Source organism: Melospiza georgiana, chromosome W (assembly GCF_028018845.1).
Source record: "Melospiza georgiana isolate bMelGeo1 chromosome W, bMelGeo1.pri, whole genome shotgun sequence".
Lineage (NCBI taxonomy): Eukaryota > Metazoa > Chordata > Aves > Passeriformes > Passerellidae > Melospiza > Melospiza georgiana.
Window position 1 is genome coordinate 11,865,242 of NC_080464.1, and position 22,629 is coordinate 11,887,870.

General features: G+C 45.1%; 1 protein-coding gene across 2 annotated transcripts in view; it reads left to right on the forward strand.

Moving 5' to 3' along the window:
• Positions 1-757: 757 nt before the first annotated feature.
• LOC131095410 (protein FAM219A-like) overlaps positions 758-22,629 on the forward strand; it is a 348,552-nt gene continuing 326,680 nt past the window's right edge. For both annotated transcript variants that reach the window (XM_058043106.1, XM_058043107.1), the window contains exon 1: positions 758-817. In XM_058043106.1, coding sequence (XP_057899089.1) covers positions 758-817 — 60 coding nt within the window. The remainder of the gene's footprint in view (positions 818-22,629) is intronic.

Consider the following 22,629-nt stretch of genomic DNA (forward strand, 5'->3'; position numbering starts at 1 on the left):
GAGCTGGGCTGTGCATGTCAATGTAACATGTGGTGACAGTGGGAATGGTGATCTCTTTGTGGGCCTGGTGTCACACCAGTGACAGTGAGGCACGCGCTCAGAGCAGGAGCTGAGGTCAGCAGAGACAGCAGGGCCGCATAGTGATGCTCCCTCGTATGAATCACTATTCCCCCGAAAAACGAAGCACAGGTGGTGAGCTCAACCCCGGCGCTGTCACACGAGAGGGCGACACAGCCCTGCTACGATGCCCGCTCATGTCAAACCCTCTAACTACCGGTGCCTGTCGCCCACCTTGTCTGACATGACAGCTACCGCAGCGGCTCCCCGTCACCAGTTGCTCCTCACACGAGCCCAACACCCTTCCGGCCAACGGAAGTCTATAGTAGCAACCATGGCAACTAATCCGGGCTCAGAACACTGTCGGCGTTGGCTATTCTTTTTCTCTCCACCTCTCCTTGAAGTGTCCCCGCGCCTCCCGAGAGAGGAAAGTGTACGTCCCTGCGGCAGTGAGGCGAGGGCTGTAGAGAACCGAGCGTCTGGACCCCGGAATTATTGCCAGAACTCCCGCCTTTCATGAATATGCAAATATAGGGCGGGGCGGTGGGGGCCGGGCCCGGAAGCGGCGCGGCCTAGTCACTTCGGCGGCGACGATGATAAGGCAGAACCCGCGGTGGGCGGCGCCGTTGCTGTAGTCTTTCGACGTTTGAGGAGTCTCCCTGTGTTTGGTCTTCTTTCTTTCCGCCTTGTCTCTACCATCATGATGGAGGAGATAGACCGCTTCCAGGTGCCAGCCGTTCGGGTCGAGATGCAGCCGCTGGTGAGGGAGGCCGCGCTGTTTCCGGGAGCTGCCCCCTTGCCGTGGGGGTGTGTGCTCCCTGTGCCTGTGCGCCGCGATTGTCGTGTAATGGCCGTCATCTCCCTGGGTGTTATCGGTGGCAAGGGCAGAAGCCCCCCGCGAAGGGGGGGAGAAGGGAAGGGGTGGGCAAAAGGGGCTCTGCCCCTGAGTTGGTTGAAACGTCGCTTCTGCAAACGCAGTAACGTCTCGAAACACCCTGGCCTGGCTAGTGCATGAGGTGAGTGTTTCGCGCCGCCTCGGCCAGTGGGCTCCAGTGCAGGGGAGGGAGTGCTCCGGGGGAGTTGGAAGCGGCGGAAAGATTTAGGAGCCCGTCCAAGTAAGGACGGGCAGCCAGAGCAGCTGGAGGCGTAAAGAATTGGTGGGGTTTTAGTTGATTTTTACAATATTGGTGAGGTCTGGGGTACAATTGAGCGATGCTTATGCGCAGTCCGGTCTGAGAGGTTCTCCCTAGGACCGAGATATCCGCACGGGATGGGCGTTAAATACGCCTATCTGGCGTGAGTTGTATGAAGCTGTGGGACCACTCTCTGTGGCTGATTTTATAACCATTGCTCTAGAGGAAAAATGCTATTAGATACTCGTGTGAAAAATCCAGGTGTTCTGCAAAGAAACACCTGTGTCAAATTACAGTTTTGCTCATGTACAATTCTTTACATAAAAAAGCAATTTTTAAGGTGTTGGATTTTTCCCCCAAGCCAGGACATATGTTTTTCATTTTGTGTTATTTTTCCACTTCATGGACACAATTATACTCAGTTAATGAACTCTGAAGAAGTTCACATAAAGGTTACACTACTACATGGGACCCTGGGGAATCTTTGCAGAGAAGGAAGTATACAGACTTGTGGGACTTTCTGGCTGCACAACTGGGCAGGTAGAGTGGTCCTGGGCTCTTGGTATCTTCTGAAATGACGCTTATGAAGGAAGGCTAGCTGGCTGGTAGTCATGGGAGATGCTAGATCATCACCAAGTAGTCTTGGTGATGATTTCTTATGAATGTGTAGTTGCGTTGCTTTGCTTTGATGCTACAGGCTTGCTTGTGTGTGTTGTGCCCCAGCTGCATTCTGCAGAATACTTGAATGTGGTTATCTATTTGTTTCCTAACTGGGAAAGGTTCCTTTGTGTCTTCCTCTCCACTAAATTCAGTCTGCCTTACTCTTCACTTGAAGGTGCGTTATGTGCAACCTGGGACTTGTTGAAATACAGTTCACCTTGGCATTAAAGTGAAAGCTGGATATGAGCTGATTCAAGATGCTGATTCTCTGTGGCACCTGGAGTAAGCAAATTCCATCTTGGCATCCAATTGCGTGAGACAATGATATTAAATATTTGGAGAAGCGGAAATAACTTTAATAAAGTACATGTACAGATCCTTTTGACAGCAGGTGAGGATAGGTTATTGACTGGTTCATGTTAGCACTGAAGATACTACTGAGATTTCCAGTATATCAAACTACATAATTTAGTGTTGATGTCCTTAGTTTCTTGTTGCAGCTAGTGTTTGCAAAAAAGTTGAGAACAAAATAATTGTCTTGTGAACAGAAAGACAGTTTACAAATTTAAATTACCCCTCAGTGGTAAGAAAGCCACTTTTCTTATGGTGGGAGTGTTGAAAAATTGTGAAAATATTTTTAGCTGGGTGGTGGTATTTTCTTGTTTGCTTTTTCAGCTTCTAACCTTTGTGGTGGGGAAGAAAACCATCCATAAAAGCTGATGTAGACTTGTTGCATGCCTTACTTGGTGTGTGTGTGTTTTGTCAAGCAGAGACAGCAAGCATGACAAGGCTGACCCTCTTTATTCGTGTTGAGAGCAGTAGGCATGGCAGTGAGATTAGGAAGTTTGGAAAAGTTGTTGGCAGATGAAAAAAAAATACACATAAGTATTTCTTAGAAACCCCATGATAATAGTAGAGGAATGAAATTGGCTTGTGCATGCACGTTTGCATGGCTATGGAGTGACCAGAACCCAAAGCGATGGTCTGGTCCAGCCCTGCTGTTGCAGGGTAGGATGGTATATTATGCAGCTGTCATAGTAAGCTTTGGAAATAAGTTGCCTTCTTCTTCAGCAGCCAATAATTAAGAATTTTTCACAAAGAGATTTAACACTTGCATTAAAAGAATATTCTGAAACTTTGTTTCAGGGTTTCAGTTCATTTTTAACTAATGGAATGCATTGTGCAAGCTTGTCTATGTTGAAGGCTGTTGCTATGACTGGATATATGGGATTTTTCTGTGTTCCTAGAAATGCTGGCATTGGGCTCAGAAGTGGGACAGAACAAGTCTGGTACAATGCTTCCAGGGGCTTTGTCTACTTTGTGTAGCTCCTGGTTTGTATTTTGCAAGTAGGGACTGGATGCTTGTAAGAATCGCTGCAGTTCGGAAGGTGACTGAGGTTTATCATACTGATTTGCCACACAGTTCTGTCCCATATTGCTGCTTTATTCTGTTACAGTAACCGTTTGACCCTTCTCTCTCTCCTCCATCACATGCTTATAAGTAGAGAATAACCTTAGCATTTCAGGACTTTTTTCTCTTCCCGGTATAAAAGTGTTCAGTTTCACGTGATCTTGGGGACAGATGAGTCGTCCAGTGTTGAAGGCCAAAGGAGTCTGGCAATGTTTTCCCCATCCAAAGGGCTGAGGTAGAAGTTTGTTTTCCAGGCAAAACCTGAGAGCTGTTATAACTACTATTAAAGCTATCAAAAACTGTTTTGAAACATGATCCCTTGCTGAAAGCAAATAGAGAATGGAAGGTCCCTTGACCCGTCTGAAATGCATACACTATAAGAAATATATTTTCATCCTGTTTAGGCTGGAGGGTATCCTAAGAGAGCACTGTTTCCTCTGAGTCTGGCCAGTACATGGCAGTTTGAGAAGGATCCTGAAGTGAGGTTTGTAAAGCTAGGCTTTTCTCAAAATTCTTAAAAATTTGTGTTCTTGGTGAGCATGCATACTTTTTAATGTCCGTTCATCTGTGTAGGTAAAGTGTCATCTTACCTTTTGATGTCTTCATGCTGAACTCCAGGATAACTGTTGGAGATCTGCCTAGAAACAATGTGACAGGCAGGCCTGCTGCTCTGCTAATGTTCAAAATGAAGCAATAGGTATGCTATTAAATGCTGAAGGGAAGCCATTCTTAGAAAGTAGTCTGAAGCTTTTCTGAGCCCTTCAGCCTCCAAACCTGCCATTGATACTGGCACTATTGATCAGCTGTCTGAAATCCTTCTGAGCCTGTATCTCTAGCATACACCAAGCACTGACTGGCGTATGATGGCAGATTGACAAATGATGGTGTTGGATCCTATGTTGCTCCCATACACTGATGCAGACAGTCTCTGTTCTTAGCAAAAAACCAGAAGTAAACATGCTCTTGCCCACACAGCACCAGTATGACTTTTCTGAATGAAAAGCACCTGTTAAAGTGCAGCAGCTTCAGAGGAGCTTTGCTAGAAACTTATGAGACTTTGGCTTGCTTTCTGAAAGCGACATGTGTAACAGAGTATTTTAATTTCCCAGTTATCTGCCCAGATGAAAAGTGGGAGCTCTTTCTGGAGAAATTGAATTAATAGTTCTTAGATCTTGTTCTGAAGTATTGCGCCACGCTGCTTCCTTGCAGATGTTTGCCAGGCTGTAGGACCTTGGGCTGGTAGCTCTAGTTGCTATGACTGCAGCTGATCCAAGGATTTTGCTTAGCTGCATCCTACAGTGAGATTGTTGGTTTTCTAGCTGAGATGCCAAATATATGCTGCTCCTGGAGGTATAAAATTTTCTGAAACTTTGAAGGATACAGAAGATGCTTTTCTATACAGCTTTCTTTGAACATTAGAAGAGAAAAAAACTAGGCTATCTACTGTATGCTTAGCTTTTAAAAACAAAACTATCATTTTAGTCAGTGGACAGTATCAGTGTTCAGCATGCTTATCAAATCCATATTCATTATTTGTGGAACATATTGACTGTTTCATCCTAGGGAAGTTGTGCTATGCGTTGAGACCTTTTTGTTTTGTCTGATGCATCCCTGAAAGAGGGGAAAACCTAAAATGAGAAAGTAAGAGTAATGAAGAAGCAAAAATAAAAGCCATACCTGTAGGGCTTAGAAAGAGTATGCTAATATAACATTAGGTCTAGCATAGATACACAAGAAACTCCTTTCTAGGTGGAAAAAGTTTCTAAAATGAAAATGTCATCCCTATGTATATTAATTTTAATGTAGCCCATGGGTTACACAGCTATATGTTTTGTAAATGCCTACAGCACTGTGAGTTCTGAACTTAAAATAATTCAGAAAGTGCTGCTTTTAGTTATACAGCTTGTTTTGATGTGCTGCTGTGTCATTTATAGCAGTAACCTAAAAATTACCTCCCTGCATGTTTCATTTTTGTCATTGGGATTGTCTTGTTCCTTCTCTGCCCTGTATCAGGTCTTAGGTGCAGAGGTACAGGAGCATTTTTATTATACCCCCCAGGCTAGGGATAAATTCCAGAAGTGATTCCAGCATAGGCTCCCACTCCTAGCTATGCTTCCCCCCCTTCTCCTTATGCACCTGCTCGCTGGCAGAGCATGGTATACTGAAAAGTCCTTGATTTAGAGTAAGCACTGCTTAGCAACAACCAAAACCATCAGTGTGTATGATGTCCTACCCTTAAGGGGAAGGGAGCACCCAAGATTTGCAGATGGTCATGGCTGAAAGGAATGACAAAAGTCAGAGGGTCCACAAAACCTCACAATTTTATTAGTAAACTACACACTTAGCATGGGAATTGGTATGCTAGTCCCTGACCTACTATATAAGTACATGACAGTGGGTTTTGAATAAAGGGGTAGGGCAAAGGGAAGAGAGAAAGTGAGAGATTAATTGAAGAGGGGGAGAGGAAAAGAAAAAGAGATTACCTGTTCTGGTCCCAGCATCGATGCAGCTGGGGTGTCCAGGGTCCTGGGTGTGCCATCTGGGCTTTGTGGAAGTACCTTTTCATATATAGGTTTTCCCCACCCTAGAGATAAGTTTCTTGCTTTCTATGCAAGTTAGTTCTCATGTGCAATCTGTTCTGGACCTTTATGGAAGTGTGTTGGACGGCTTCAGGGGTCTTTGGTGGTCTTGATTCCCCCTTCCCACGGTCCATGCCTGCTTCTTGACTTTATTCTTACATTTGTGGTGTATTGTGTTGTGCTCACCTCCAGAAACTAGAACAAGGATGTTTGTCCCAGAAAAGTGCTGCCCTACCTCCACATGGATCCCTTGCCAGCCACAACCTTTTTCTCATGGTGTGTTATTACCAACAATCCTCTACTGTTATTACTAGCAATCCTTGCTTGGCTCCACAGCTATCTGGCTATCGATGTTTGAGACATACACATTAGCCCCTTATTTTCTGGGATTCTACACCACTCTATGGCTCAAACACCAATATAGACTTGGTGATCCATTGAAAAGAGAAAAGAAGAGAGAAGGAGAGACAGAAAGGGGCAAATGCATTTTGTAAGCAGTCTCTAAATTTTGGGGATAATCTCATTTTCATCCCCTACATCTTAAGGTGTAATTAGATTACCAAAATAAAAAGCAGAGAGGTTAACATTAAAAGAACAATCACAGGGTGTAACATCTTGTTAAGAATTCCCATTGCTGTTAGTGACCATCCAAATAAAATGTCCTACTAATGGTGTTCCCTGTTTTTCTTTACTTGTTGCAATGTTTGTTGGATTTTTTCCACGTCATTATGAATGATAATCAAAGTCTTTTGTCTGTATCAAGGTGAGATTTGTTTCAATAGGGATAGGCTGTATACTTTAAATCAGTGTATAATTAAATCATAACAATTTATAAGATATAACAGGAGCTGAGTAAATAAAATTGCATCCCATAATGTTAAAAAAAATTACAGACACAAATATTAGAGTGATTACTTGTATCTACAATAAAGTTGTCTACAAGCACAAAATCACAAGGGGTTATCATACAGGCTCATCCATTCCATTGGGCCTGTACTCTGTTCCAGGGGATAGAGTACAGCTCCACTGTGATTTACGCCTGACATAATGACTGAATATATAGTATATACCAAAGCACTGTTGTATTGTTAAAACAACAACTGTGGCTTTACTCTTGGTGAAGTCATAAGGGAAATTAGCTAATTACCACCAAGAGTGGAATTCCCTTTCAAATTTTGTTGCATTGGCCCAGGTTATCTTCTGAATGTCAGTGGACAAATAGCTTTTATCTTCTTCCTTTATAATTGCTGCCACAGTAAATTGCACCCACACCTGAGAAGCATGTGGGATGTAGAATTTACTATAGTTACCATACTTATTAGCATAAGAACTGAGGGTCTCCACCCTCAGGGTGGAGCTTGTTGATGTGTGAACCAGATTTAGTTCATGCTGGTGATGATTGTTCCTGCAAGAAGGATAAGCAGTCCTTTGATGGTTAGCTTCATCTTCAGTGGGGGTGTGCTGGCATCATTCCTGGAAAGAGAAAACAATACAAGTCTTGGCAGGGTTAGTCCGAACAGGTTACCCCTTAGTGGCTCAAGTTGTGTGACAGCTTGGACTAATGACAAAGTTAATTTTTCCCACTCAGACTATCTCTGTTCTGTCTCTTTAAATGCAGTTAAGTTGAACAGTAAAGATATTTTTGTTCTGACAGGGCCAGTTTGGCCTTAACATTCCTCAGGTAGAATCTCAGCTTAGACTTCATGAAGTGCTTTCTGAACTGCTGTTGCTGCTTCCACCACCTTTTCAGAGTGGTCTCCTGCAATTAGAATAGTACATAATTTCATGTCCAGAGGGAGTGAGACTGTCTGTAAAAGTTCAGCAAGTACAGCATGTGCAATCATAGGTGAATGCTTATACCCCTGCAGGAGTTTCTTGAAAGGTGTATTGCACTCCTTTCCAGGTAAGTGCAATTTGAGCCTTGTCATGTTCCCGGTCTGGAATCACAAAAACCATTTTTTACATCTATGGTTGCCATCCATAAGTAGGATGTTCTCTGAATTTGAGTTACCAGTTCTGCAAAAGTCAGCACAGCAGCAGTTAAAGGCATAGTATCGGTATTTAATTGCCTGTAATGAACTGTAAACCACAACTGTCTGTCTCTCAGCAGCCAGACAGGGGAATCAGAAGGGGAATGTGAGTCAGTGATAATACCTCTCTTCTCCAAATCTGTTACCACCCCTCTGCTGGTAGTGTGGCTGTTAGGTTTGTGGTACTGAGTACCACAGCTGTTAGTGGGGCCAAATCAACTAGAACTATAGAAATTCCACCTTGTACCAGAGCAAAAATCTGGCAGTGTGATGCACTGGCAGTCCTTGGATCAGGGACTGCAGGTGCTGAGTGGAGTGCACTGCAGTCTCTGGTTTGGGTTAACATTTGAACCGAAGGACCATATGCTGCTGTCCAGACATCAGGTTCAATCATTCAGGACATCAAAAAATGTTTTCATTATGATCTTTAATTGCAAAGTGAGTAGCCAACATCTGCTTCTCACGCAGGAGCCGTAACTTAACCGTAGCAACTTGGCAGATAACACTTGCTTTGTTTACTCCAGTGATTTTAATTCTGTTACCCAGGTCATACATTCAGCTTCTCAGCATCCTACTGCATTAATATTGAATGTTTTGCTCCCATACCTATTAGAAACTTTATTAATTGCTGATGAGAACCAACTGGAATCCGAATGTCTGGGCCATTTTTATGTATGCATTGATAGGATTCCACTTGCTGGATTTCAGTTTTGCCTGGCTTGTGGCCAGAATGCTCACATTAGCCCCTTCTGGGCTTCTACAGTCTTTTATCAACATTATTCTCAAACTGAATCTAAAACAGAGCACTGTAGCAGCAGCCAAGAAAAAGAAAAAAAACTCTATCCCAGCTGCTGTGGGGACTGTATCCACCCCTTATTCCATACCATTTACATCATGCCAGATGCCTGGCTGTCCACTACACCATTGCCTTTCCTGTCTTTTGATAGATATACACACAGATATAATTTAATTTCGTTAGTCAATGGGCCATCCCTATAAAAGTCTACTGAGTTCATTTAGTGTGGGATCTCAGCACCTCAGGATGAGGGTGCAGAGTGACCGAGACCACCCTTGGGGGGCTCGGGAGTCCTGGAATGTTGCCAGAAGTGTCTGGTGGCTGGACTTTGATCCTACACAGGAGATGACACCTGTATGAGGACTGGGAGGATTTTACTGGGTGAATGGTGAAGGGATAAGTTAATTAAGGTGTAGAACACAGGGTTTAGGATTTCTGTACAGGGGGGTCTAAAGAAGTAAGATGGAGGAATTGGGGCATGTCCTGTCCTTCTTCTTCTTCTTCTCGGCCTCCATCTTCTGTGGTGATGGTGGCACTTTGGGATTGGTCTTTACTAGAAGTGCACCGGTTAATAAGAGTAGAAGGTATTGGGGAAAAATTATAAATATTGCACACGTAACTTCGGGTATAAAGATAAGTGACCGCCCCAGGGGCTGCGGGAGTGTGCCCATGGCTGACTTGCTGTGCAGACCTCTGTCGGGCTGAAAGAAAATCTTTTAGATAAACAATTAATAAACACCGAGACCGAAACAAGATCAGAAGTCTCTCCTCGTCCTTTGAAGCGCCGGGCTGCCCAAGGCCACTCTGGGCCTTTCCAGGTCTTTGAAACAGCCGAGAAACCGAGCAAGTGGCATCCCTGAAAATCTCTGGTCATAAATCAGCCAGCAGGAGAAACAGAAAACCGACAAGCATAAATCAAGCCTAAAACAGCAGGAAAAAGAAACACAGAAATCTACAATTTAGTCCATGACCTTGGAATCCTTCTATCATAACAGTCTTTTAGGCAGGAAAACCAGTGTGTGGTCTTATCACATGTTGAAGCCAGTTCTGATTCCATCAAGGCTGCCCTTGTTTGGTTTCATCACAATTCATTCATCATTAATGTGGTGACTGAAGGGGAGTCGTGTTTGGATCCCCAAATCTAGAGTGACACAGATGGGCATATAGCTGCCATAGAAGTGATAATAGTGTTATATAGTTATTAACATCATATAGTTAAATTCATTTTCTCTTCTCATCCAAAATCGAATCCTTTTGAGGCACACACTGTGTTAGTGTTCAGAAACACATAATCACGAGAATGATTATATGTAGGTGCTTTTATTGAAGAGCTCTGGGTGTCAGGGGTGCAAACCCAAATCTGACTCTGACATGGATTCGGGATTAACATGTTTTTATAGTCTATCATTATATAACTTTCATGTTAATTATTAAACTTGTATTGTTCTATTGTATACATAGATTTCATCCAAGCATGGGCTCCTCGTGGCCCTCCTCAAACTTCTAACATAGTTTCTCATGATTCTTCCTACAATTAAACAATAATTATATTAAATTACTAAACAATCATCACATCTAACAATTATATCATTATCATATACTGCTTACACAGGTGCAATTTCACATGATCTGGCAAACACAAAGCCTAACATTTTCAGACTCTATTTTTAACATTTTTCCAGGGCCCCACTAAGTCTAGCTTCTTTCTAATTCCCCGAATTGTATCATTTTAAAACCTTTTACTATCAACTGGACTTCCCCATCCTCTCGCATTACCCATCAAGTGCCTGTGGGTCCTTGAGCAAAAGCAATCCCATGGATGGATTTGCCTTTGCCTGAGGCAGGAATTAACCAGACTGTTTTCCCCATCATATTTGTATTGTGCGCTACAGGACCTTTATCTCCTGCAGTATGTAAAAGTTTTGATTGGGCAAGGACAGCCCAATTAGCAGATCCTCTGGTGTTGACTAACCTGTGGCCTTTGCTCAACGTGTATCCCAATGTTTGAAGGTACCACCACCCATTGCTCTCAGTGTAGTCTTTAACAGTCCATTACATCATTCCATCTTTCCAGAGGCTGGCGCATGATAGGGAATGTGATATACCTACTCAGTGCCATGTTCTTGGGCCAAAGGGTCTATGAGCTTGTTTCAAAAATGAGCCCCATTGTCTGACTCAATTCTTTCTGGAGTACCGCATTGCCATACGACTTGCTTTCCAAGGCCCAGGATAGTGTTCTGGCCAGTGTCATGGGGCACAGGTTACGTTTCCAGCTATCTGGCTCTTGTTTCCACCATTGCAAGCACATGGTGCTTGCCTTGGCAGGTTTGTGGGAGTGTGATATAGTCAGTGGGAGTGTGATATAGTCAATCTGCCAAGTCTCCTCATATTTATATTTCAGCCATTGTCCTCTATACCACAGGGGCTTTTAACTGCTTTGCCTGCTTGATTACAGTGCATATTTCACATTCATGGATACCCTGTGTGATAGTGTCCATGGTAAAGTCCACCCCTTGATCACAAGTCCATTGATATGTTGCATTTCTTCCTTGATGGCCTGAGGTGTCATGGGCCCGCTGAGCTAGAAATAATTCCATCTTGGTGGCCTGATTCACCTGTTAGTCATTCTGATATTCTTCGGTGGCCTGACTCTTGGGTACATAAGCATCTACGTGACTGTTGTGAGTGAACATTTAAAGGTTGCCTAAAGAATCACTGGCAGTGGTATCTGCAAAAACTAGATGGTTAAAGCACACTAAGAAAAAAACAAACAAAAATCCAAAATCAATCAACTCAAATTGAAATAAATCCAAAACTATCTATGTGGAGGCTTGGAGGGGGGTAGAGAAAAGGCTATGAAAGGGTAAGGATAAAAAGGAATACAGAAGACCCTCTTGTTGAGTCACAAGCTTCAGGGTAGATCCCCATGCTAAACTGAGCCAGGATTTGATTAACAGTTTATGCCTAAAGGCCCAACAGCACTTAACATAAAACTTAATTGATAAGTTAAACAATTTGGTAAAGGATTCATATAGAATTTATTATACCACAAAGTAGCTTACTTACAGGCCTAACTTACAAATCTAAAGTACTTAAGAATCTAGTAGAGCAGCATTCCTAGCACATTTGCTATAGCATATGCACACTTGCATGCACACAAACCTAGTGTTTGTACAAGGTACTTGTGAAAAATTCCCTTTAAGTTCAGTGAAATACTCTCTTCAGATGCACTTGCATCTTTTCAGCAGGAGAAAGGTTGAGCCTTGAGGAGTGGGGCGTATCAGCCCAGGATCCGTCGGCATTGTTCAGTGATTCTCCCAGTGTGACAAACTTGAGTGTTCGGTGGCTCTGAGAGGCCCCACTCAGAAGGAGGTTGCTGGTCACAGCCCGCTGCAGTCCAGGAGAGCTCAAAGGGTCTCACTTTGGACCACTGTTTATAGAGTTGCAGGAGTGGGCTTTAGTCATAGTAATTTCCCATCCTGGTCGCATTTTAGGTTAGTAACTTCCTTTGAAAGTTCTATAACAAAAATATTATTCCACTTGGATTGTTATTCAGGCAAGAAAAATAAGTTTCCAAGGCTGTTCCTTAAAAAACATGAGCTTGTTAGACAGCCAAAGTTCCTGGGAGCAGACAGTGTTGATAAGCTCAAGAGGAGCTTAGTCCAGATGCTGTTCATCAAGGCCGAGGCTTAAGGAGCATTTCTCAGATCATAGTGTGGGCTGAGGGGGGGGAGATGAACCACCACAGTGACCATCACCTGGGCAGCAATATCGTTCCACAATGCAGCAGCATTCCACAATGCAGGAGCCCATATGGGATTACCCCTATGTTGCCAGTTATTCTGCTTTCATTGCTGCAGCCACCCCATGGGGATGGGGCATTTGCTACCATACATGAGTCAGTGTAGAGAGAAAGTATTGGCCATTTTTCTCATTCAGCAATGTCTAAAGCCAGCTGGAGAGCTTTCAGCTCTGCAAGCTGACTCAACACACCTTCACCTCCAGCAGTTTTCACAACTTGTCATAGGGGACTCTATACAGCTGCTGTTGACTTTCCATCTTTTCCCACAATATGGCAGAGCTCATCAGTAAACTAGGAATATTGTTTCCTACTTTCTGGTAATTTCTTATACAATGGGGTTTCTTCAGCACATGTATTGGTTTGACTTTGGCTGGGTGCCAGGTGCCCATTAAGCCATTCTATCCTTCCCTTTCCCAGTGGGCCAGGGCAGAGAGAATAAGATGGAAAACAACTTGTAAGTTGAAATAAGGCCGTTTACTAAAGCAAAGAAACAAAACAAGCCAAAGTTTGTGCATGAATAAGCAAAGGGAAAAATTAATCTCTACTTCCTATCAGCGAGTGATGTTCAGACACTTCCCGGGAAGCAGGGCTTCAGCATGCATAGTGGTTGCTCTGGAAGGCAAACATTGTTGAATAACGAATGCCCCCTGTTCCTCCTCTATCCCTTAGCTTTTATATCTGAGCTGACATCATATGATATGGAATATCTCTTTGGTTAATTTGGGTCAGCTGGCCTGGTTGTGTCCTCTCCCAGGATCTTGTCCTGATGCCTTGAGAAGGCTGACCTAGAACAGAGGCTAGACAGAGCTAAAGAATAAAGTAGTTATTTAATGAAAGGCCCTCGATGGATACACTTTGTACAGTACAAGAGCCTGGCCAGGGCTACACCCAAGATGAACCCAAAATGGTCACAAAATGGATGACCGGTCACGAGGTCTCACACTTTTATAAGTTTTGGTCCATTAGCATATTTGAGTTAACTGTCCAATTATAGCTTCAGGTATGAAGTTCCATCCTCTTTGTTTTTCTCTCTTCAATTCACTGTTGTTTATGCTCTTGGGCCGGAAATTTGTATTGGTTTTCTGATGTTGCATCCTGATCGTGGGAAGGACGATCGGCACACACGCCAGGAATGGCCACGCCCCGCCTAAGCCACTGACAGGCAGGATCACGGTTCAGCCGCTGGCTGGGGTTCCAGACCACCAGGGAGCGGCCGATAAACGCGGACCCGTGTCGAAGGATCAGAGTAATGGAAAAGGAAGGACTCTTTGCTTGCTTCTTCAAGATGCTTTATTTCTTTCCCACGCAGGAGCGGCACCGAAGTGAGGCAGGTGACGCGGCACCATGCAGGCATTGGCAATGCCACGTGGGCAGTGGCAGAGCTGCACAGGCAGCGGCAGCACTGCACAGGTGTTCTTCCCCACGGCAGGAGCAGCACCGAAGCAGGGTAGCTGCTGCCACACCGCGTGGGTGTTCTTTCTCGCAGTGGAGAGCGGTGCTGAGGCTGCAAATCGTTGCGCCGCGTGGGTGCAGGCGGGGTGCAGAAGCTGCATGGCTCGAAGAGGGGGCAGTGGTATAGAGTGGGAAACAGAGAAAAACAGCAGCTTTTATGAAGGAGGGGTGGATTCCCTGGAGAAGATGGTCTAACGAATCAATGGCTAGATAGGAGGGGTCTGGGGGGACAAATGTAAACATAACATAGAGCGGGAAAGTTACATACCAATGGCAGAAAGGAAATACAACTGACAGCGAATTTTCTGGATAAATGGGTGTAACAAATTATGACAGACAATCTGCAGAGGCAGGATTTTTGAGGATACACAGGGAAAAATCTGGAATTATCATAACTGCCACAGAGAAAAAGTGGGAAGACAGGTGGCAAACAACTCCAGACAGAGACCAAACATATAATCTCCAAACCCCCACTGTCACAGTTGTCCTTGGTTCCAGGCTCGAAGAGGAATTATTTTGTCTACCTACTCTGTGACGAGAGCTTACCAACACTTAATATGAAACTCAGAACTACACACTAAAACATCACAGAATCTGAAAAATATGAAAGCTAAAACTTAAGGCATCAGTCCCCTCCCAGCCCCTTGATGGGGGAAAGGAGTGTTAGAGGGACAGCGCTGTTTAGCAGTAGCCAAAACATTGGTGTGTTACCAATACCCTTTCAGCTACCAATGCAAAGCACAACACTGTGAGGGCTGCTAAGGAAAAATGAACTCTCTCTCAGTCAGACCCAATACAGCACATTATGTATTTCTCTGATAACATTCCAAAATCTTTGCTTTCTGGACTGTCCATGATCATTTCTAAGATTCCTGGATGACTGGGGTTTGCTGTTTGAGCTTTGATCAGTGTGACCCACATGCATGATGCAACTTATGCATCATGGAATATAGAGGAGACCCTTCCTTTGATCATCCAGCCCAGCACTGGCAGTTAGCATACCAAAAGGAACTGTGCTTCAGTACCAATCACTTCTGAAGCAGCTCAAAACCCTTCATAAGATGCCAGTATCTCTTTTTAAGTTGGACTGTATATCAGGCTTTGGATCCTCCACGTCCCTTAGTCCAAAAGCCTGGGGGGGTTGACCTCAAGTACCAGAGGCCCTAAGTGGGGTCATTCTCCCCAGCTGCAGTGTAGAGCACAGGGTTTTTTTCATCTCTCCCTGTTTGGACTGGCCTGAGGGCTACTGCATGAACTATTTCCTGTTAAAATTGTTCAAATGCTTCTTGTTGCTCAGGGCCTCATTTGAAATAATTCTTCTTCTGGATCACTTGATAAAGAAGACTGTCATGGTTAGATGCTGGCGCAATGCCAATGCCCCCATGAAAATATATTGTCCCTAGTGTCTGCTGTGAGATGTGACCAGGAATAGAGCAAAGCAGGCTCCAACTTAGGAATAAAGAAAAAAAACTTTATTAACCTATAACTATATGTAAAAAGAAACATACACAGAACTCAGAATGAAAACCTTCCAAAAACATTCCTCCTCCCTCCACCAAATTTGCAATACATCACAGTAAGACAAAACCTTGGAGTCTCAATTCAGTTACCACCCCCTCAGATCACCAACTCTCAGTCCATCACTACCCCTCAGGTAATCAATTCTCAGTTCATCAAGGAGAGAGGACTCCCTCTTGTACCATAGGCTTCCCCAGGAAACACAGTTGAAACCTCTTGTGTTTCCATGTCACACGTGGCACCGCCCGGAGAACATTTGCCATCCTGACCTCTTCGCTCCATGTCCAGTGCTCTCATTACTGCACATGGACCAGAGCTGCTTCTAGGGTTCCCCTTTTAAGGATGCTTTGCCCAGTTCCAAAAAAAAGCACAGTCTCTCACTTTCAGGACACCTGTCCCCCCCCAAATTCACCCCCTGGGGCCGAGGGGTCTCAAGAACAGAGATCTTCTTCTCTGAAGATTGAGGGCACCACCACTCTCCTCACCCATTGTCTCTGTTCATGCCACTCCTTCACATAACATCACTGCACTCTCTTGGCTCCAAGCCATTGACTCCCCCTTAATGCAGTCTCTGTGTCACAGGAAAAAAACTGGTTCTGTCCATGGCTATACAAGAAAAGTCCAGCCAAAGGCCACTTCATCATCTCCTCCCACCTAGGATTCTTCTCAATTTCTTTGGACATCTTTCCCTTGCACAAACTTGCATCACACTGGCCCATTTCCTCCTATTTCATCTCTCTCTTCTCATTCAGCTCCAGGTGGATCAGCATTTGTAAGGTTTCCATTATCCAAGAAAAGTGTTAAAATCTCGGGCTCTGCCTGCCCAGAACTCTCCCAAGACTGCCAGGCACCTCCTCGCCGCATCCCCCCCTTCTCCTTCTCTGCCGTGCTGCCAGAACATGATATCAAATTTCAAGTTGGCACAAGCACAGGAACAGGCTCTCTCTCTCTCTCTCCCGGGGGGGGGGGGGGGGGGGGGGCTGCCCGATGCCTCTCAGTGCTCCTCCACCCTTCCATCTGGCAGGGACCTTGACCTCCCTTCTCTGTCCAAGGCCCCAGCCTACCTCACTTGGCTGCATGGCTTCCCCTCCCCCACTCAGCCCACAGCTGGGCAGGGGAGGTCTAACCTCTTTCACTCACCAGAACCAAGAGAAAGTTTTCCTGGGAGTTCTCTGCTTTTAACCCCCTGTGTTCTCAGAGGCGTATCCATGTCCTCAGTGGCCACACTAGGTGCCAATATTCAAATCTGAGCACCTATTGGTTTGACCACCAAACTCCCAAAAAACTCAACTTCCTTTTCAAACCAGGACAAAGACTCACAATGAGACTGTACTTTAGAATATGCTATCTCCAGAAACTCACAATGCCTAAAGAAGCTTGAGTGTCTTACATAACAGCAATATCTCTGTGTAAATTGAATATGTGGATGTAACACCAAGATGGCCATGACCACAGAATCAACTAGGTTGGAAAAGACCTTTGAGATCATCAAGTTCTACCTATGACCTAACACCACCTTGTCAACTAGACCATGGCACTTAGTGCCACATCCAGTCTTTCCTGAAACACCTCCAGGAACAGTGACTCCACCACCTCCCTGGGCAGCTGTCCTACTTTGAAAAGACAGGTTTCTGCTAAGGAAGGCAGGAGCCTTTCTTGAAATGGAAAATGTAAACCCTTTCTCTCTGAATTATTACAATTTTGAAATTAAGGGGCTCTCAGGCAAAGATACGGGAGTAGGAATAACAGTTCTTTATTAGGGAAGAAAATAAAAATAAAAATGCAGTAATACAAAACAACACTGATAGAGTCAGAATATGACCTGACACCCATTTGATCCGGGTCTTGATAGCAGTCTGATTGAATGGTGGCTGCAGTATTCCTGGAGTGACAAATGTGGTTCTGTTGAAGCAGTAATCCTGTAGAAGGGTGTAGTTTTCCTCTGAAGGTCCAGTGGTAGTGTAGATGGGGCTGGTCTTTCCTCTGGGAATCCAGTGGAGAAGACAGCTGTTCCTCTGGGAATCTAGTGGGAAAAGGCTGCCTGTGGTGTTCCAAATCTCAGATTATATTCAGGTAGGAATGCTTGGATCCTCCCCCTGGGTGGAGCATCTCACAATGGGATGATGTACTGTGGTAATCACATATCCTCTGAACAAGAGAGACACATAGTTCTCTCAGGATTTTCCTGAGAAGCTATGAGAAAGCTCAGAGAACGAATTAAAAGAATTATTATCTCAATCTCTGCACCTGGCAAGCAATCTCTGTCAAAGATGTTTACAAGAAGGAATTGTCCCTTCTTGACCAATAGGTGAGAGAAGATTCCTAAAGGCCAATCAGGTCTTAGGTCCACCATTGTTTCTATAAGAACTGTGAATTTCTAACAATAAAGTGCCTTTTCATGCCTTCTGATGATAGAGTCTCTGTATGACCTTTATCTGTCCCTGACACCCCTTCGCTGATAATGTACTTTTATCAGTCATGCAGTGAGACTCAATGGCCCATTAACAGAAGCTATCTCCCCAGAGGGAGGATGGGTTGTGGAAGAGATAGAGAAAACTGCCCCACCTGGTTTTAACAGGTGGCCCAATTAATAGAAGATAACTGTCCCACCTCTAACTATTACAGCTGAATCTGTGATGTTCATATGTCTGAGACATAACACAGGACAGAACTCCCTTTTGTGTTGTAGTGCGTTTTTAAGTTTCTCTTGTGTTCCCCCATTTTATGTATCATTCCCCTTTTGTCCTTGTAAAATGGTTCTTCCCTCCCCAGTTTTCCCGCCACAGCTCTCCTTACAGTTATGTTACTATGGTTACCCCTGCCCCCTTCAGTTGTCAATCGCTCAAGTTATGTAACTTCCCCTCCCTTATTTTACCATATAAGTAAGCTTTTCCTCCTCCCTGGGCTCAGTCAATCACCCCCCACTCCTCCCAGCTTTCGAGAACCTTCTTCTCTTTGGGGGATGTAATTGGCTGGGGTCCTGGAGCTCCTCTCTAACCTTGTGTTTATTGGATATGTTTGCATGTCAGTTATGTTGTGCATCTCCCTATATGTTTTCCTATTTGCTAGCGGGGTTTCCCTCCTTTCTCCGCCTCTTGTCTTTAAAACCTCGCCTCTCCCCTTGCTTGAGGCCATTTTGCTGGTCGGTGCCCTCCCTCCGTTGGTACCTGCCATCCTTCAATAAACCGACGTTAACCCCCAGCAAGTGGTCTCTCCCTTTCCTCGTCTCGTCCAGCGCATATAATCCAGTCCGCGATTCGGCCCAGCCCGAGGCCACGACGCCAACGGGGGCTGATCTCAGATGCAGCGGAGGCGTCGGCCGTTTCCCCTCTAGCTAGCCGGACTTTGAGCCGCATACGCATTCGCGCACTTTTGGTCATCAGACAACAGCATCATTTATTGTGTCTAGCACCTTTTATAGCTTATTCAAAACTCCCAGGTCAAGACATCTCATTGGTCTATTCCTGTGCCCCTAGACTCTGAACCAATACAATGTCTGCATCCTGGGAGAGCTCCCATTGGTTGTGAGCTTCTGTCAGTCAGCCCAGAGGCTGCTCCATGGAGCTGAGCTGAGCTGCTATTATAACTTGATTATTACTACTGCAACATCTCACCGTTTTGTTTTTACTAAAAATTGTGATCTGTTCTCTGTAACCTATTTGCAGGAATCCCAAGCAAACAGGGTGACAGAAAAACAGCATGGTTTTAATTTGTGTGACTTATATACATTAAAGGTGCAGTATATTGGTTTAGAGTCTGTAGGCAAGAATTTCTTAGCGTTTAGGTTACAAGTTACAACTTAGCTCTAAAAACATTAAACCACTCAAGTCTTAAAACTGTTAAAGAAAAGTCTAACTACTAGAAAAAACAATCTGTAAACAGAAAAACAGTTTGTAAACGGGAAAATTAATTTGTAAACAAAGTTGCAAGTTAAATCTTAACTCTAAGCTGAATTTATGACTTTGAAATATTCAACTTTAGAACTGTGAGAAAAAACAAACTTAACAGTGTCCTGGTTTAGGGCAAATTTGTTAAAGAATCTGCAAAGGAGGGCCCCTCCAGAAAGCAAAACCCACACGGCCCCTCCCCCCCAACCGGTTCGGGAAAAAAATTCCTTGGAGAGAGGTGGAAAGAACCTGTTTATTTGACTGGCACAGCACCCCCCAGCACACAAAATGAACAATACCCGATGACACCGCTCTGAGAAAGATGACAAAATCACAAAGTCTCTTTCGCGGGTGGTTGCTCTGTTCTCAGTCCCTCCAGCGCTGGGGCAGCTGCTGCAGCCGAACGGTGTTCCCAGGTCCCAGTCCGGAGCAGGTTCGAGATGGTCACAGAAACAGGAGAGGAGAAACAGTCCAGGAAGGAGTGTGGACTGTTTACCTAGAACTAGCTAATAAGCAGAGGCCAAAGCAGAGCAGAAGCAAGAGCAGAAAAGGGAGCAAGCAAAGCAGCAAGCTGAAGCCAGAAGTGAAAAAACAGCCCTATGTACTGCTCGTCTCTGTGTCCCTGATAAGAGAAACCCAAACAAAACTTCCACTCTTCAGAGCCGGTCTTAAAGGCACAGAACAGATGAATGGGGATACAAGCATCATAACGTCACCCCAGGACATTCCACCCCTTATCCCCATATCATTCTTACCCCACAATCAGATCTCCCTGAGGTACACATCGTGTTGTTCCATCTCTTGGCATTATCCACCACGTGCAACCTGGTCCCTGAGCAAAGACAACCCCACGAATGGGTTTGTCTCTACTTGAGGCAGAATTGATCCACACAGTCTTCCCTAACAAACCTCTGATGTGTACCACTGGGACTTTGTCTCCTTCTATTACATTCAGGGACTCAGACTGGGCAGGACCTGCTCGGTTGGTGGAACCTCGGGTGTTAAATAACCAGGTGGCTTTTGCCAGATGCTGCTCCCAATTCTTGAAAGATCCTCCACCCAAAGCTTTCAACTGGGTTTTTAGTAGTCCATTGTACCTCTCCACTTTTCCTGCAGCTGGTGCATGGTAGGGGATATGATACACCCACTCACTGCCATGTTCCCTAGCCCAGGTGTTGATTAGGCTGTTCTTGAAATGAGTCCCGTTGTCTGACTCGTGTCGCAGACATTTCTCCACAGAAATCCTTTCTTTCGGATTTCTGCGTCTTTGGGAGGCCAGAGGCCCCTGAAGAGAAGGTAAACAATTATTATCAGCTGCTGGGGAATGCAACAGGGACACCTTGATTGGCTCATTTCCTATGTTTATAATTAAGGGCCAATCAGCAGTGCAAGCTAGGGGACTGAGTCCTGGAACACAACTTTGTTGTGGATTCTTTTCTATCTATTCTTAGCTTAGCTAGCAGCTCTGCAAACCTCTCTCTATATTCTATTAGTATAGTAATAATGTATTATATATAAAATCTTAATAAATAAGCCTTCTGATTCAAGATACAAGATTCACCGTCTCTCTATCACCAGCTGCGACCCACTCAGGCGCGGTAATAGACTCGATCCTCTCAGGGGTGCCATGTCTCCACAGAACTTGCTTTTCAAGGCCCAGGATGGTGTTCCGGGCTGTAGCATGAGACACAGGGTAGATTTCCAGCCATCCAGTGGTGGCCTCCACCATAGTCAGCACATAGCGCTTGCTGGGGCAGTGTGATGTAGTCAATCTTCCAGGCCTCCCCATACTTGTACTTGGACCACCGCCCACCGTACCACAGGGGCTTCACTCACTCGGCCTGCTTGATGGCAGCACATGTCTCACAGTCATGGATAACCTGAGAAATACTGTCCATGGTTAGATCCACCCCTTGGTCTCGTGCCCATTTATAGGTGGCATCTCTGCCCTGGTGGCCTGAGGCATCATGGGCCCATCGAGCTAGGAATAACTCTCCCTTATGTTTCCAATCTAGGTCTATTTTGGACACCCCTATCTTTGCAGCTTGGTCTACCTGCTCATTGTTTTGGTGCTCCTCATTGGCCCTACTCTTGGGTACATGGGCATCTACATGGCGGACTGTCACAGGTAGCCTCCCTACCCTGGTAGCAATGTCTTTCCACTCATCAGCAGCCCAAATTGGTTTCCCTCTACGTTGCCAGTTAGCCTTTTTCCACCTCTCCAGCCATCCCCACAGAGCATTGGCTACCATCCATGAATCAGTGTAGAGGTAGAGCTTTGGCCACTTCTCTCTCTCAGCAATGTCTAGGGCCAGTTGAACAGCTTTGAGTTCAGCAAGCTGGCTTGATCCACCTTCTCCTTCAGTAGCTTGTGCAACCTGTCGTGTGGGGCTCCATACGGCTGCTTTCCACTTCCGGTTCATCCCTATGATGCGACAGGAACCGTCAGTGAAAAGGGCGTAGCGTGTTTCCTCTGGGGGCAATTGGTTATAGGGAGGAGCCTCTTCAGCATGTGTCACTGGTTCTTGTTCCTCTTCATCTGTGACACCAAAATTCTCACCTTCGGGCCAATTTGTAATGACCTCCAAAATCCCAGGGCGATTCAGTTTACCTATACGGGCGCGCTGAGTGATGAGAGCAATCCACTTGCTCCATGTAGCACTGGTGGCATGGTGAGTGGAAGGAGCCTTGCCTTTGAACATCCACCCCAGCACCGGTAGTTGGGGTGCCAGGAGGAGTTGTGCTTCAGTGCCTATTACCTCCGAAGCATCCTGGACTCCTTCATAGGCAGCCAAGATTTCTTTCTCTATTGGAGTATAGTTGGCTTCAGACCCTCTGTAGCTTTGACTCCAAAATCCCAGTGGTCGACCCCGAGTCTCCCCAGGCACCTTCTGCCAAAGGCTCCAGGACAAGCCATGGTTCCCGGCTGCAGAGTAGAGCATGTTCTTTACCTCTGGTCCTGTCCTGACTGGGCCAAGGGCAACCACATGAGCGATCTCCTGCTTGATCTGGACAAAGGCCTGTTGCTGCTCAGGGCCCCACCGGAAATTGTTCTTCTTGCGGGTGACCAGCTAAAGAGGGCTCACAATCTGACTGTACTCAGGAATATGCATCCTCCAAAAACCTATTGCACCCAAGAAAGCTTGTGTCTCTTTCTTATTGGTGGGTGGAGACATTGCTGTGATCTTGTTGATGACATCTGTAGGAATCTGACGCCGTCCATCTTGCCACTTCACTCCCAGGAATTGAATCTCTCAAGCTGGTCCCTTTACTTTGCTCTTTTTAATGGCGAAACCAGCTCCCG